Raw genomic sequence first — 18,675 nt, 5'->3', positions numbered from 1 at the left:
AATTTATAAATTGACCAAAACTTGCCCTTGTTTTTTTATACACTATTATAATCTTTAAAACTTTACATTTACTTTTATTTTTTAGTTTTCATTTCAGTAAATTTTTACAATTCTTTTTTTTTTTTTTTTTTTTTTTTTTTTTTTAAAATTTACAATACTTTTTTTTCTTAATGGAATAAATAAATAAATATTACATTTATAATAATAATAATATAATACATGCATAAATGCATTATTAATAAATTTAAGCTAAAAAGAAATAAAAAAGAAACCAAACCATTTTTTACATTTCCAGTTTTCATTTCAGTTGTAATTTTTACATTTTTTTTAGTCCAGTCTGAAGTATTTCTGGAGGTTTGAGGTCTAAGGAATCTGTAAACATCAGCACCTATTCATATCCACTGCAGCGAGCCAAGCGCTCCGGCATTCCAGATCCTTTATCAGCCGGATCCCGAGAGCCATGACACGACGGGATTCCACAGGAAAAACAGAGAGAGCGAGATAGTGGGCGAGAGAGGTGTTGAAAGGCTTGTTTGTAATCAGAGTTTATCTGAAAGCTCACAATGCACTTCCACATGGCTTCAGATCCGTAAAAGCGTTGATGTGTGTTCAGCATCTGCTCTGTACCGTCATTATATGCCTGTTATGATCATCATTTGGTGTTATTTCCTAATTAACACTAAAGCAATGGTGCAAAGCATCATGGGACAGCACATCTCAGTTATTTAGTCTTTCGCTGCCTGCAGGAGAACGTGTTGACCTGATAAACAGTGTTTTTTTTTTTGGTTTTGTTTTTGATGAGTGAAGATGTCCTTGTCAGGTAACCTTTGACCTGGAACTGTCTATCACTGTCATCAGCTGTCTGGAACAATCGCTCACTCGTCTTCTGGGAAACGCTGTCAAATACTGTTTTGCTTCATATTGACAGACAGGATATACTGTGCCGGTTCTGTGGTACAGTGATGGTACCAAATAGTAATACAGCAGAACTATGATGCATAACACTGAATTGTTGACACATTCTTTATGGCGCATCGTAACATCATAATGGTAGTTCGATAATACCTTATGGTGCTTTTTACTGAGCAGCTCCTCTGCATTGCTTTCAATGGAGATGTTTAAGCTTTGATTCCCTCATTATAATATATAATGAATACTGAACTGACCTATAATAAATAATAAATCAGCTGATGTTTGTTTTTTGTTTTTATCTTTCTCTGTAAGTTAAATTTAATTCAGTATTTTAGTTTTCATCTAATTTTAATTTAAGCTGAAGTAGTAAAATGACTAAAACTGGAATAAAAATAAAACTAAATAGATAAATAAAAACATAAAAAACTAATTAAATTGACAAAAAGCACATTACAAAATTACTAAAACTTGAACTAAAATTTAAATAAAAACTGGAATTTTGAGTAAAAAATATTTGAGCTGAAAAAATGTAAATTATTTATATGTGTGTATATATATATATATATATATGTATGTATGTATGTATGTATGTATGTGTGTGTGTGTGTGTGTGTGTGTGTGTGTACTTGTTTTTGCTACATTGTGGGGACCAAATGTCCCCACGAGGGTAGTAAAACCTGAAATTTTTGACATGGTGGGGACCGGCCTGCGGTCCCCACAATGTTAAAAAATGATTAAAAATAGTAAATGATGTTTATCTGAAAGTGTAACGATGCAAACATGTTTTCTGTGAGGGCTAGGTTTAGGGTTAGGGTTGGGTTAGGGGATACACAATATCGTTTGGTCAGTATAAAATCTATAGAAGTCTATGGAAAGTCCCCACAATTCACAAAAACAAACGTGTGTGTGTGTGTGTGTGTGTGTGTGTAAGTAAATAATTAAATAAATAGTTAAAAATGGCAAAAACTCAAAATTGCTAAATTATTACAACTTTTATGTTTACATTTGTAAACAATGCAATTAATATATATATATATATATATATATATATATATTAGCTGAAGTAGTAAAATGATTAAAACTGAAATAAAAATACAAGTAAATAGAAATATCGATTAAAAAAAAAGCAAAAAACACAACCTAATTACTTTACCTAAAAATTAAATAAAACTGTAAAAGTAAAAAAATACAACCTAATATATATATATATATATATATATATATATATATATATATATATATATTGCACAATTTTGAGTGAATTTGAGTACAAATTATATGAGCTGAAAAAATGTAAAAATATGGAAAACTTTAAAAAGTAAGTACATAAATAAATGGCAAAAACACAAAATTTCAACATTATTGCAACTTTTATGTTTATGTCTGTATCAGTATTGACTGTTGAAAAACCCATATTGATTGACCACTAAAGAAGTATTGTTTTTTCCCCCTCTCTTTCTGTTTATAGGTGGCTTTATAATTTTCGAACAGAGAGAACCACTGAGCTACAAATCTTGAGTGAACTCACTTGAACTCACCAAACCAAACAGCTGGAAGGGGAGGAGACACACTCGAACCAGCCAATCCAGAATGAGGGGTGGGGCCATGGGGGTTTTACAAGTGCTGCTATTGGCCAGTGTGCTGGAGCCTGCAACTCTGGGTGAGTCTTACGCTTTCATTGGCGTAAAAAAAAAAATTGTGATTTGCATGTCATTTTAGAAGCATTTTATGTCCAAAAGCAGAAAATATAAAGTGTAAAACATAAATATAAAGTGTTTTAGCAAATGCCACATGAAGAGACACAGTATGAATTATATGAGATGCAACAGGCAATACTTGATGCAAATCGAATGTTGTTAAGCCAACAGTGTGATCTTTTAATAAGCAAATAATAACACCTGACATTTGTGCAACTAGGTTTTATGTCATATGTATCAGTGCCTTAAAATAGATGTAAAATAAACTGAGATTGCAGCTTGATTATGTTGTCTACTTGTTTTAACAGCCTTCAGTAGTGAATATTGAAATGTGGCCTATGTAGGCAGCTCATGACATTTCTTGGACAATATAAACCCTCCAGTTTGTTTCAGTGAAATAAGCTTAGCTCTTCCTTGAACAGAAAATGAACAGAAAATGACCAGAATGGGCGATTAGAGGTGCTGCCATCATTTCAGAGGATATTTGGCCGTAGATGCTGGACAGAGAGGAACATAATTGCAGATCAGGGAGAAATAAAGGAGAGCAGTGGAAGTAGGAAAGAGGGATTTGGAGAGAAAATTAGACATAAAGATGTCTAATAGCATGAGGTCAATAATTATTTATTTACCATTTGTTTGTGGGTATCCATGTAATAAGACTCGTCTAATTAAAAAAGCTAATGAGCTGCATTGTTCTGTTTTCCATTCGATACGCAACAGTTGGAAAAACACACAAATTCCCCTGAATGCTTTGACAAATAGACTCAGAGCTCAGACCTCAGAGCTTCAAAAGTGCACACACACACATCCAGCGATTTTACCGTCTCGAGCTCTGAACTGCTATGAGGAAAAAAGGAAACGGCGCTCGTGTTTTAAAGGCTGAAGATACTGAAACTTACTGCAGTAATTAAATTACCTGTGGGAGTGTTTTCGTCCTTCGGAGAGGATAGAAACACTCGCTGCTGAAGCTTTTCTGTGATATTGATGTCTACACACGAGCGTGACGTACCGCAGTGCTTTATTGTTTATGTAATGTACATTTTATGTGAAATCTGGAGGACAAATTTGTGCACTACGTGCCTGAAAGTCTCAGTTTTGAAGTATAATAAAAGCCTTACAGAAGAAGTCAGGGTTAAATATCATGTGAAATTGTATCCGTTCATATTATTCTAATATTAAAAAATGAGAAACGTTTCTAGAGCAGCAAATCAGTATATTAGAATGATTTCTGAAGGATCATGTGACACTGCAGATTCGAGTAATGATGCTGAAAATTCAGCTTTGGTCACAGGAATAAATTACATTTGAACATATATTCACACAAAAAACATCTGTTTTAAATTGGCAAAATATTTCACAATTTTACTGTTTTTACTGTATTTTCAAATAAATGCATCCTTAATCAATGATAATTACATGCAACCTTGGTGCAAGAAGGACATTTCAAAAACATTAAAAAATATGAATTATATATTATTATTATTATTATTATTATTATTATTATTATTTTTTTTTTTTTTTTTTTTTTTTTTTTTTTAATGAAAATTTGAAAATTGGGAAACCTGAACAGAAGAAATCAGTAACTACATAAATTGTTTCATTGAGCTGAAAACAACAAATCATGCAAGAATGGTTTTATGAACCATTCACACAGCATTTCAATCATTTGATATGGTTTATACATACCTATAAAAAATAAATAAATAAATAGAAATAAATAAGTATGGGGTGGCTTTGGCTTCACAACTGAAAAAGTCAAAAGAAAACCACATAATGTAAAATAATAATAATATTAATTGTTGTTGTTTCAACTTAAAATAATTTGTTACTTAGTTGAATTATTTTAAGTTGAAAAATTTTTTATTTTTTATTTTTTTTTTTACAATGTGTTTTACTATGATTCAATCTAGCTTTCTGTATTGGACACGAAGGTCCAGATTTATTGTTAAAAACGATTTACTAAAGACACTCAGTGAAACATTAGCAATGAAAAGGCATGGACAGTTATTTTTGCAGTTTATCTTATTGCACAAGAATTTGTAAGAGTTTCCCTTCAGATGTGACATTTATGTGAGGAGAATATTTAAATAAATCATGCAGTGGGATTTACCAAGGTTTTTTGCGCCGTTATTTAAGCACAAAAAGCATGTCACTTATGGTTCTCACAATAATTTGGCCTTTTTAGTAAATCTGGCCCATGCACATTGTTACTTTGTTTATTTGATGTTTAGTTGACATCAAACAAAATTCAGTGAAGTGTGTGGACTGCAGCACTGAACCTGTAGTAAATGAATGGTTTCATCACAAGATGCATCTCTATAGTCCTCGTGCATGATCTGTATCATCATGTCTGTGTGTTAAAACACAGATTACAGTCATATTTGAGTTTACAAGCAAATAAAGATGTTCTCTTAATATCACAGGATAAGCCCAGAAAATCTCCCTCTGTCTTTCACCTACTAACCTACATAGAGATAATTGCAAATCCTGTTTGCATTTATATGAAATATATAAATATATAAATATATATATAAACTCTTTAATAATGTGTAGGTGGGTAATATTAAAAAACAAGACAAAAATACAGTTTTGATTACTATGAGCTTTAGTAATAAAATATAAAGTGTGCTTATTTTTTATTTGCACTTTTAACTTTTAATACTTAAGTACTGAAGTGCTGAACTTTTAACTTAAGTAAATTTGAAAAGCAGTAAAAAACGGTGCTTTGACTGAGCCAGATACACAAGAAGCAACTGTAAGGGACAGAAAGTGTGATATTTAACATAAAAAACACCTAGTATTAGAGAGAGTGTGTTTAAAACTCCTAAATATCTCTACACACATTCAGAGCTTATTACATCTACGGTAGATGGAGGATGTAGTACAGAGGATTTCTGAGCTTCAAAACATTTCACACAATCGAAATCCAGAGACCAAACAGGCCTTTTTTAGTTTTGTGGCAGTATTTTCACGGTAGATCAGTGTCGTTGCCGCACACAGCAACAGTCCACAGTCTGAGAAAGGTTTACAGTCTTGCACACACAGACGGGATGACAAGTGTAACAGGCAAAAACGTCCATCTGACACACATATATACACACTGAACAACAATTAAAAACTAGGGCAGCTGGACTGTCGGCTTCTCAAGTAGACATCAAAAGCATCAAAATGCCTGTGTTTATTATGTGTGTCTGTGTGTGTGTATCAGTGTGTTTGACACAAACCTGCTCTCGCTCTCTCTCTCACACACACAGAGTGAATAAATAACCTGAGCTTCTTCATCTTTGCCATGATGCAACCCTGAGGAAACTTTGAGCCGTCTGAAGCAGAGTGTGTTTGTCTGCATTCTGATGTCCCTCAAAACTAGAAAAACCTCAGCTGGGATTTTAAGACTTGCTCATATTTATTTCACGGCTTATTTGATTGTGATTCATCAGCTGAATGTGATTTGTATGTACAGTTACACAATCTGTGCAAGTTTCATGACTTTTAACCTCTTTTCTCATCGCATAGATAAATGAATCAATAAATGAGCTGAATATATTTTCTTTATTCAGCAAGGATGCATTAAATTGATCAAAAGTGATAGTGAAGACATTCCAAATAAATGCTGTTAAATAAAAAAGATAAATGCCAAATAAATGCTGTTCTTTTGAGTTTTCTATTTATTAAAGAATCCTGAAACATAAAATGCACCACAGTTTCCCCAAAATATTAAGTAGCACAACTGTTTTGCACTGAAATGTTTCTTGAGCAGCAAATCCGCATATTAGAATGATTCCTGAAGGATCATGTGACACTGAAGACTGGAGTAATGATGCTGAAACTTCAGCTTTGATCATAGAAATAAATTACATTTTAACAGATATTCATATAGAAAACAGTTATTTAAAACTGTAATAATATTTAACCATTTTTACTGTATTTTTAATCCCATAAAAGCAGCCTTGGTGAGCAATAGAGACTTTATTATTTTTCCTTAAATAGGAAAGTCACAAGACGTTCTAAAAAAGTCTGAGCTAAAGTCCAGTTATACATTTGTTTTCTGGTTTTGTAGGTTTTAAACACCATTCTAAAAATATTACTGTTTATTTATTTATTTATTTATTTAAATTTTGGTCAGTTATGTTCTTCGAAGTAAAGTTTTAATATTAACATTTTTATAGTGTAAAGTAGTGAACAGAATAAAAACCTAATAATATTTTTGACAGTATGTTACCACATTTTATTGCTGCAAGTTGTCACATACTTTGTTATAATATTATTAATATCCATTTTTTGTTGTTAAAAATTATAATATAATATAATATAATATAATATAATATAATATAATATAATATAATATAATATAATATAATATAATATAATATCTCTTCTGCTGATGTTACAACTAATTTTTGCCAATAATTTTGGACTTTTGGAGTCAGGTTTTAGTGAATGAAATCTTACTTTATTTTCAGTTAAATATATATGTGTGTGTATATATATATATATATATATATATAGATAGATAGATAGATAGATAGATAGATAGATAGATAGATAGATATAGATTTAAGCATAAAAACAAAAAGTGTAATACTGCTTTAAATTGTTGTTTTGTTTTTTGTTTTCTGAGCAAAAAATAAATATCATACATGCTCCCCTAATTTACAGAAGACACCAACTAAAATGTGATTCAGTGTAACAATATTATCAGGCAGATTTACAACAAAAAATCTCTTTATGACATATTAAAATACAAATTTGTTAGTAAGAATTTTTTACTCCTTCAAAACACAATAAAATTGAATATGCTCCCTTATTCTTTTATATACTTTAATATGTACAAGTGGGAATAAGCTGTTGTTTGAATTTTTACACTGAATGACAATGTAACCAATTATTTCAACCAAATTTTGACATTTTATTCTCCAAAAACTTATTTGAAACCTTAAAAGTAGACACTTTACTTTCATTTAATGTGCTTTCTATGGACATAAAATCAGTTTTGTAAATTTCCTCCACGGGGGGGCCAGGGTGGGCCTGACCCACCCAATCAGAAGCTTGGCCCACCCTGGCCCACACTACATAGCCTAACAGCCAATCACAAAACTGGAGCGATATTCAGTTGAGCTAGATTTTAATTTGTCTTTTCTTTCTTACCGGTCGCACCCCGAAACACTTTAATATTGTATATAGTTTTTGCGCTATCACTTTTGCTTTCGTCATTAACGTGCACTCTGTGTAAAGGATGTTTGTTCTATTGTTAGTCACAGCATGTTGGAGAAAACGCCTTTTGTGTCCCACCATGGAAAACAAAGTAAATATTACATATTAAATATTAAACGATTGCAGAAATGTTATTTATCTTAAGGGTTTAATGTAGTCTTGTTCAGTCAAGATGCAACATCATGAATCTTGGAAACGAGCTGGCAGCAGAAATCACACAGAACAGAGCAAAATGTTATCATTTCATATTGAGTAAATGATTAAACAATTTAAAAATGAAACTGAAAACATAAGGTCATTGATAACAAATAAAAACAACAATAATAATGAAATTAATACAGCAATTTTAATATTCAGAAGGATTGGTTTTTAGGTGTCGTCAACGTCAGTATTTTACGTTTAAATACTGTAAATACGTCAGTATTTAGTGTCTGAAAACGTAAGTAAATGTACGTTTTTAGAACCATTTTTTACGTAAAATACATACGAATTATGATGAGATCACGTTGGTACAGCAGATGCTCTCAGTTTAGAATTGTAGCGTATGTTTTCCAACTCAACTAAATGATTTTTATTTCTAAATGTTATGCTAAACGTCAGTGTAGGTGGTCAACTAATGTAATCATCAGTGTATGACCAAAAATTATTCTTTAGTAAGATAATCTTAAGAACACCTATAGTGTACTCAGCTCTGATATTTTGAGGCCCTATAAACTAATTTTTTTTTTTTTCAACACACTATGCATTAAAATAATGTATGTATTTACCACTACACCCCACCACCCACCCCCCGGCCCACCTCGAATTTCACTTGGCCCACCCTTCGTCTCATTTCTGGAGCCGGGCCTGATGTATAATATATTATACATACATGTTGAGATATATGAGGATAGTCAAACTCTTAGTTTAGTCATGTCTCTTTGTTTACTCATGTCATTTCAAACCTATGTAACTTTATTTCTTCTGTAAAAAGAAAAGATGTTGTTTTTTGGTTTGTTTTTAGTCCACTGAAGGTCATTGTTGTGTAATTCAATTTTGGACCCCATTGACTTTCACTGTATGTGCAAAAATGTTCTCCCTGGTTTACATTATCACCGGTCTCCAGACTATAAATCCATCTCGCACGAATATACCAAGAGAAATGATCAAGAATAGTTTTGTGTCAGTCAGGATATTTTTGACATTCTTAATTTCTTTGTTCGGGGACAGTTGCTAATAGCATGAGAAGTGTCTAATTAATTCCACCGAAGCTCTCCCACTTCTTCTCTTAATTAGTGCATCTTAAAGTTATTTTGACTGCAGGGATTTGTGGCTATAATAGTGTTCGCTTAACAAGATTAACTGTTGGAAACTGCGCTCGCGTGGGTCTAACCGGCCGTTGCTTTAACTGAGATCGTGCCGCTCATCTACGGCTCGCTGGAGACTCGTTCAGAGAGAAACCTGCAGACGCGTTTGCCAGATTGCACTCGCACGTCAAGAGCTCATTTAGACACATTTTCTTGTAATCAGCAGTTTCAGCCATTGAAGAGCCTCAGGAAAGAGGGAAACTTCGTTTGCTCGGGTCGCTGCGTTTTGATTCGTCCCGGCAGTGTGATTGGAATAAAGGTCTCATAGCAAGTGCTATAAATAAATGGGCTTTCTATAAACCAGATGAAGCATATATTTGTTTCTCATAATGCTATGGATTTGTGCACATGGGAACAAAACACACCAATATCAGTCTTTAGGGGAAGCTTGTCATTCAAAGATGTTAAATGCAGTCAAAATACCAGTTTGAAAGCTTCTGTGTTTTAAATATAGAATTTTATGTAGTATTTTAGTTTGAGCTAACTAGTATTTAATTAAATTAAATTAAATTAAATCAAATTTAATTAAATTTTTTTGGTAGTTTGTGGTAATACTTTGAATTAGACTATAATTTTGTTTTCAAATTATTATTTTTTTTTAAATATGAAATTGAAATTAATTTTTATGTAGTAGTTTTAGTTTGAGCTAGCTAGTATTTTTATGTATTTAATTTAATTTTGTTTTGTTTTTTGTAGTTTGTGGTAATATTTCGAAATTAGACTAATTTTGTTTTCAGTGTAATTTATTTATTTTTTAAATATATAACTTTAATTAATTTTTATGTAGTAGTTTTAGTAGTTTTTTATGGATTTAATTTAGTTTTCTTTTTTTGTAGTTTGTGGTAATATTTTGAATTAGACAATATATATATTTTTTAATAATAATTCATTTAAATTATATATTTTTTAAAAAAGTAGTTTTAATTAAAGTAGTTTTAGTTTGAGCTAGCTAGTATTTCTATGTATTTAATTTTGTTTTGTTTTGTTTTTTGTAGTTTGTGATAATATATTGTTTTCAATTTAATTTATGTATTTTTTAATATTTAATTTTAATTAATTTTTATGTAGTAGTTTTAGTTTGAGCTAACTAGTATTTTTATGTATTTAATTACACTTTATTTATTTATTTATTGTAGTTTGTAATAATATTTCAAATGAGAAATTTTGTTGTCAGCATACTATTTGAGCTAACTATAGTATTTTTTTTTTAATGTATTTAGGAATTTTGTTTTGTGTTTTTGTCATCTTGTATGTACGTATTTATTTATTTATTTACTAAATGTATGTCTATATAGTTTTTAGTAATTTGTATTGATTAGTTTATTTATTAGTTTATTTAGTTTGTAAGTTATTTAAGTACTTCAGGTTGCTGAGCAATGATGGTACCTGTAATAAAATAAGAGTCAGTTTGTTTGTTTGTTTGTTATTCGTTTTCGTTAACTATAATAACGTGGTACAGTAGCAGCAAGAGATTTTGTTGTGTGTTTTTGTCATTTTCTTTTTTATATCCATTTATATAGTTTTTATCCATTTTGATTAATTATTATTTAGTTTTAGTTTGAGCTACTTCAGGTTAGTGAGAAGTGTTTTTTTGGGGTTAGTCGGTGAAAGGAGTCGATGTCATGTTAGTTTTCTGCTCGTGTAACACATTTGAATGCATTTGCTTGCGAGTGTTTTGTTTGTTTTGTTCATCTTGCTCACCGACTCTCATTTGGATCTTTGAATTTTAAGTAACTCCAGTTACAATGTGCCTGAACGAGCTGTGAATGCAGGAGGACGTTTCTTCGGCTTCCAGTGTGAATATGTGTGAACAGACACGTTTTGTGTGGAGAAGCGCGTGCGATTAAATTACACTTGTACCTTTATTTGCATTTCAAAACTTTTTTTTAGCACTTTAAATCTGCTTCGGATGTGGGAAATAGCAGCTTGTTTGTGTGACATCTCTCTCGTGGACACACAAAAACACACACTTAGGGTTGTCATGCTTGTCAAGTGATTGCAGAAGCGTTTTTTCTCATGCAAAGAGAAACGACAGCTGTCACCCTCACACACAATTTCCTTGTTTTTCCCCTCTACTTCTGTCTATCCGTATCTCATTTGCCGGTTCGAACGTAGTGTCGTTTTCCCTGGAAATGTCTGTCAGTGGCGGATGGCTAAATGAAGGCCTGATTGCGTTAGCAGGCCGACGGCTGTGCGCGTTTCAGCCGACTTTATTAGGCGCGCAGATGCAGGACGGCTTACAAACGCGCTGTCATGTTTGATTACATCATCGAGCTGATCAATATTCACCATATTCCCGGATATCAGGCTCTCTGGAGTTTGGCCGGATGAGGCAGGGATGCATTTTGAGATTTCCAGTGAATTATGTTGTCTGTGCTCGGCTGTTCCTTACATTAAAGCATTAGGAACGGAAACAGACATTTGTGTGTAGTAGATGAGAATTTGCCTCGGGAAAATAGAAGAGGATTTTGCTGGTTAAAGCTGCATGCATTGTGACATTGTGAAAAATAAATAAATAAATAAATAAATATCAAAATATACCTTATATATTTTATAATTGAATACATTAATAACACCACTGACATTTGTTTTGTTTTTTTGTCATCATTATTATTATTATTTATTTTTTAATGTTTATGTAGTCTCTATTCGTTTTTATTAGTTTTAGATTATTTTGTTTATTTTAGTACTTAAAGTTGAACTAAATGAAAATGAGAAAACAAAGAATAAAATGTTTCTTTTTAAAACATTTAGAAAGATAAGTTTACTTTTTATTTTAAGTAACATTATTTATTTATTTACTTATTTATTGCTGGTTTTAGTTTTAGTTTTAGTTAACTGTAATAATCCTGCCACTGGAATAAAATGTTTTAATTGTTTTTTTCTTTTTTTCTTTTAACTTATTTTTAAGTAATGAACTTTTTCCTTTTTTTAATGTTTTAGTTTGTATTTACTACAAAATGTATTAATTAATTAATGGTTCCTTTATTAAGTATCACGTATTTTAATAAGTTAAACTAAATAAAAATGAGAAAACAAAGAAATAAAATGTCAAAGTTTATTGATTTTTTTTTTTTTTTTATGGTTGGTTTTAGTTTAATCCTGTATTAATAATGCTGCTATTAACTGCACATTTTAAAAGTTAGTAAAAGAAAGCAATTTTCTGGTGTGTTTTTTGTATTTTTAATCATGATTTTATACATATTTATTTAGTAGTTTTAGTTTATTTAGTTTTGGTTATTTTAATACTTTAAGTTAAACAAAATTAAAATTAATAATGTTGTAACTGAAATATATATATAGTTTACACTTAATAATTTTGTAAAAATTATTATTAATATTTTTTTTTTTTAAGTAATGATTTTTTTTCCTTTATTTTTTTTCTTTTCCCCTAAGTTTTAGTTTGTGTTTACATATATGACAAACTGACATTTTTTGCACCATTTTTTGCACCATTAATATATAAATTAATTAATGGTTCCTTGATTTTCTTTAATCAGAATGTTTATTTTTTCTTTTCTTTTAGGGGTGACATATAACCCATGTTCTCGTGACTCATTTTTGTAAGTGTGCACACTTGGGTGTGTCTGTATAGATACACGTGTATTTGTGTTCAAATATGTCTTACTGTTTGCACAGATGTGTGCATCTTTGTTTTTTGTGCATGTTTTCAGAACAAATATGTAACTATCCAGTTTTTTATGGTGGTAAAAACGTGCAAATATTTTTTTTAATGTGCACTTGTGTGTGTGTGTTTTGTGTTTGTGTGTGTAAAATACATTTGTAATATGACTTTCTTCAGTAAAGCGATTGAACACAGCCGTCAGTTTGACTTTGAGTTTGTCCTGCGCTGTTATTTTCACGTGCTCAAACACACAAGCACGTGACTCTGTGTTTAATAAGTCAACTTCAAACCGTCCGTGTGTTACTTCTACAGGTCTCGTGTATTTATTATTCAGTCATCCTATTTAATACAATCAAGCATACAACAAACACTGGACTGAAAACTGCACTCAAATGATTTCATGTGGACACACACTCATAAACACACACATCTGTCAAACTAGAGGACTTCTGGTGATAGATGAGATGTAAGTGATGTTATAATGGTGTGATAGTAAGATTTACAGCAGTTCATGCACTCAATATTTAATACTCAGGCGTGCCTAATACATATGATCACGATGATAAAAGCAGCAGCTCGATATCTAATCACAGTTTTGCTGATGCCCTGCAGGAACAGCCAGATAAAGCCAGTTTAAGGTTTAAGACCGACAATCTAAACCAGTTTGGAGCTGGGTTATTACAGTGAACTAAAACGAAAACCAAAAAAAAAAAAAAGATTTAAATAAATAAATAAATAAATAATACATTTGTTATTTAAAATTAAATAAATGTTAACTAACATAAAATGAAATACAAAATAAAAATTATTTATTTTTATTTCAGCTAGTTTCCAATTTCTATTTTCATTTAGTTTAAAGTGCTCCTATTATGCCTTTTCAAATATGACCTTTCATGCAGTGTGTCATGTAGCTGTATGTGAACATAAACTATCTACAAAGTTGTGAAGCCGACAGTGCACGATAAATAAAGTTATTGTCTATCAAAAAAAAAGAGTCGGTTCACAATCGCCTGAACGAGTCGTCAGAAATTTGAATCTTTTTCTGTTACGGCCACACGTCACGAAGTAACACATTTGCACATTTCAGCCCACGTTCTACATCGCGAACAACTTGCCCGCCCACTTTACGTCATGTCGAGAAGACGATGTATCCTAAGTACAATGCGGGATTCACCAAAGGCTTGCTTTTAAAAGATGGATCAGTGCCCAGTTTATTTGGACCGGCTTGCTCCTCTGAACCTCTAACTGTAAGTGCGATTAACCCTTTCACGCGTACAATCACACCAGTGTGATCATTCTTGGCTGGTCCCTGAAGCATACGCTCACACCGGTGTGATTCGAACGTTCAGCGCGTCACGTGATCAACTGCTGAATTCAAATCTGCTTTGGTGCTTTGGCTGCATGGCGCTGAGCCAGATCGGACGAGCTGAGCGCTTGTCATATTATCGCAACTATTCCGTGTTTTCAACCATATAATGCTTATTTTAGGTTCCAGACCTTTAAATACACATAAGTCCTAGTAAAACGATGCAAGTATAGTTAGCAAAATACACGCCGATGTCTACGGAAGCGGCAATAATGATCCTTGCAAATGTTATCTGACATGTTTTATTGATATCATATACACATTGTGTAGGTAAGTATAAAGTTTACTCTGCTCTTCTCCAAGCTCACCAGAGACTTACTTTAATGTTTTCTGGGAGGAGAGAATGAATTTGCGTTTTGTAAATCCCACAGCTCGGATTCAGCGCAAACTAACATGGCGGCGCCCATCACTCGGCATAGATCAACTAACACGCTCATTATAAAAGTGTTTAAACTTCCAAATACATTTATTTGCACATATTTCAGAATCGGAATATCAGATCTTTCATAATACAGTGAGCACGTTTGTGAATATTAATAATTAAAAGGCAAAAACGATATAAAAGTGATACATACATACAGTGCTATTGTGGCTGCGTTGTGTCACGTGACAAACACGAAGCGTCGCCATGGAAACAATAAGGCTGTACGTACTAAATAACGGTCACCTAAAAAAACTCACCCTGGGGGCTCATCTAGAATATTTTAAACTCACGTATGAAAGGGTTAATAATTGATGGTTGTATTTTCTAGCGATCGTTCAAAATCGTGCTATATTGCTTATGGGGTTAAGTAAATTATCAAGACATTTTTATTATGAAAGTGGAATCCTTTAAAACTTGTTGCTCTCATGTAACGTTACTCTGTATCATGTAAAATACGTATTTAGTTGTGTGTGTGTTGTGTTCGCTCCGCGCAGTTCGTAGGTGTCTGGCTGACCGGCTGACAGCTTTATCTGTTCACTCGCTATTGTCTAGAAATGTGTCGATGAATAGTGAATGTTTGTCGTTGTTATTACTTGAAGTTCTGATAAAGAATAGAACAATACGTTGGTGTACAAGCTGCAGTGCTTTATCAATACGTTTCTGCGTTGGGTTGACGCATATACTATGGCTGTTTGGGTGTTGTTGTTTACCACCGAGTCGTGGGCTAGAGAAACGGTGATGGGCGTTCCATGTTTGAAATTCGCTGCACGCAGTAACGTTAAACCAATCACAAAAGACTGGTTCATTGGACCAATCACCGCAGATTAGTGTCACGCAAAGGAGTCGTTTTGGACAAATGATTCGTTTTAACGAACCGTTTGGGAGTTGTTAAGCAAATAAGGTAAAAATAAATGCATATTATAAGACAGTAAATGTATTTTGACCTTGCATGCATGTCCACTTGTTGTTGGGGACACCCAAAACCAAAATATGAACCATTTATAATCCATAATAGGGGCACTTTAACTTGAAATACTAAAGTAATTGTAAAAAAAATATTATATTTTAAAAATAATAATAATAATAAAAACTATATAGGCATATTGAAAAACAACCAAAACTAATACAAAATGCAAAAACACGCAAAAAAATTAAAACTTTAACTAAATTTAACACAGAATTAGAAAATATAACAATAAATTCTACTTCATACACTGTAAAAAATTGTTTCAACTTAAAATAATTTGTTACCCTGCTGACTTTATTTTTAGTTTAGTCAGCTAAAATATTCCAGTTGTCACTTAAATTAACATTAAGTAACTTAAAATTTCAAGTTGAGTAAACTAAAAATTGAAAGTTAGAGGGGTAACAAATTATATTAAGTTGAAACAACTTTTGGAAGGGATTTTTTTGCAAAGTTTCAAAGTTTTCAAAAATTTCAAAATAATAAAAAACTATAGCAAAAAAGGCATCTTTTTAAAATCCTATTTTAGCTGTAATTTCCAGCACAAAAGATAAATTGAAAGAGAAATAAACTGTTGGAAAGATTAGAAATGAAAGCCGATAAAATCTTTATTGTGTACATATGGGGATTCAGGAGTGAAACGTTTGTTTTAGTGACCCAATTCAGCCGCTTATCGGATGACACACAAACACGCTAAAATCCCTCAACACAAAGACGTGTGTATGAACACGTGTCTCATGCAAAGCTCCTGTCATATACATTCTTGCATGCACTGTGATTGCGTGTGTAGATGCTAAGCTGTTTGCCTTTTGGCGCTCTCTTTTGAGGCCGTTCTGTGAGCATATACGGCATCATAACTGAATGGGACTGTGGTCTACGCTACACACAAACACACAAGCTTTTCATAATCATAAGGATTACCTCCATTTCTGCACGCCTGCTCTTTTCATGCTAATAGGACGCAACCTGTGAGATTTGCGTGGAGCATTAATCATCCCAACTGCCATATTCAACACAAACTCATATCCAGGTAGACCAAGCCTGGTTTTGTTTTGTTTTGTTTTGTTTTTATGTGTGTGTTCGACTCACACTCAGACGAGCAGCAGACTAGCACATTGTTGTTTGCGTTTAGTGAACTCAGTCTGACAGATTGGCACATTTTCAGTTCAGTCTGCATGCGGTGGAGCAGAACGGCTTAAGAGACTCTCCTGCTGAAAAAAAAAGAGCTCAAACTAGCCTGTGGTGGTTTGCTGGTCTTAACTTGCCACTAAGCTGGCCTATTTTGTTAAAAAAAAAAAAAAAAAAAAATGTGTGCTTAATTGTATGGAATGTGCACTTGCAGTTTACTTCAAGTGTTAAAAGTAAATTCTTAAAAAACTGTAGTTGCAGATAATTAATGATATAAAATTAAATTAAAGATATTAATGAAATAAAAGACCACTTAAGTGGCTTAAGCCTAATCCGAGACTAAAATAGTCTGAGCTGTTTCAACTGAAAGAAACTTGCACTAACTGATCTTAAAATTTGTCAGTGGCTTTGTTTTGTCTCAAGATTCACACCAGTAATGTTTTTTTTCTAAGGCACATTTATAAAAACTATACTTAAATGTCCTAATTGAGCTATTGCCTAATCCTGGCTTAACCTAAGGCCTTTCTGTTAAACTAGGCCTTAGAGAGATACTTTCGTGACTTTTTTCTGAACACGCTTAAGAACTCTTTTAAAAAGTGTCCTTGAAAAATTAAAAGCTTTACTTTAAAGTACATTTAGCATCAAAGTGACTTATGTTGATGTGTTTGGTGGGGTTTTTTTTTTTTTTTTGAGTTACATTTGACTTTAATTTTCTGTTTTCACTTTCATTTTGTTGTGTGGTTTAGTCATTTTTATTATTACTTTTTAAATATATCTATATAGTTTTTAAGTTTAGTTTAATAGTTTTAGTTTATTTACTTTTAGTTGTTGTAGTAAATCTTTTAACGTAAATTAAAATTAGAAATGCTGCTTTGACAACTAGTTAACATAAATTGCGTTTTTTTTTTTTTTTATATTTAATTTTATTTAATTTAACTTTTTTTCACACAATGATTTTTTTTTTCATGAAAGTAGTCTTAGTTATAGTTAACGGTAATAACCCTAAAAAATAACCCTTAAATTGTAATCCCACAGGCTGCAACGATTCACTTTATCGTATTGGTAAATATTATTTATTTTTTGGATGAAATTTTTGATGAAAACAATATATTTGGAAGTAAAAGCTATAGAGTTTTGTCTTTATTCTGTCTATCTATATATATATATATTTAGTTTTTATTAAAATTACTCAAAATTTAAGATCCTACATTAATATCAATCATGTTACCCTGATTTTGTGTAGTAAAGACCTAATCTCTTAAATTATTATTTATATTTGTTTATATTCTTGCATTGTGTGCTTTTGTCATTATTACTTTTTAATTTTTATTTATTTATTTATTTATGTAATATGATTACATACATGTTATGTATTTGATTATAATTTTAACTATAAACTGTTATTCGATATTACATTTAAAGTTAATATATTTTAATTGCATTAAATTGCAGCTTCATCCTTGCAAATGTGTGATTAAAATATATTTAAATACATGACATACAAATTTAAAACTACAAGTAGACATTCAAATTCATTTAAATTTTAGATTATCATAAATTCCTGTTTGGACATTCAGAAATACTTCAATCATATTTTAAAGATAATAGAAATAATTATTAAATTACAAATAAAGATGCACTTAAGTCCTACTTAAGTGGTAAGGAAAAAAACACTCTAAAGTTCAGCTAATTGCATTCAGTATTAATTTAAACTATGAACCATTTTTATTTAATTGTACTGAACATGCAATTACACAGTTCACACTTAAGTATATTCTTTAAAAGTACTAATTCATTCCGTAAAAAGTAGGAATGTAACTATATTGTCAATATCATGTTATTGTGATAGCAAAACTGTCTCAATGTTACTGTGGTCACATGATGATATGAAACAATATAGCTCTTCCAGGCAAAAGTGTACATTTTTAAAATATTCTAACATAAAAGGTCTTTACAGTTTTAAAGCTTTAAATGTTTTGGGCCATTGTGCTTTGGCACAGTA

The 18,675-nt window shown here is 31.5% G+C and overlaps 1 protein-coding gene across 22 annotated transcripts in view; it reads left to right on the top strand.

Moving 5' to 3' along the window:
- LOC127167882 (adhesion G protein-coupled receptor L3) overlaps window positions 1–18,675 on the top strand; it is a 332,296-nt gene that overhangs the window by 90,636 nt on the left and 222,985 nt on the right. For all 22 annotated transcript variants that reach the window (XM_051114254.1, XM_051114256.1, XM_051114250.1 and 19 more), the window contains exon 2: window positions 2,381–2,572. In XM_051114254.1, the coding sequence (XP_050970211.1) occupies window positions 2,503–2,572 (70 nt within the window). In that variant the 5' untranslated portion in view covers window positions 2,381–2,502. The remainder of the gene's footprint in view (window positions 1–2,380; window positions 2,573–18,675) is intronic.

The sequence above is a fragment of the Labeo rohita genome, chromosome 7 (genome assembly GCF_022985175.1).
Source record: "Labeo rohita strain BAU-BD-2019 chromosome 7, IGBB_LRoh.1.0, whole genome shotgun sequence".
NCBI classification, from domain to species: Eukaryota; Metazoa; Chordata; class Actinopteri; order Cypriniformes; family Cyprinidae; genus Labeo; species Labeo rohita.
Note: the sequence above shows the minus strand (reverse complement) of the source record. Positions and strands in the feature narration are given on the sequence as shown.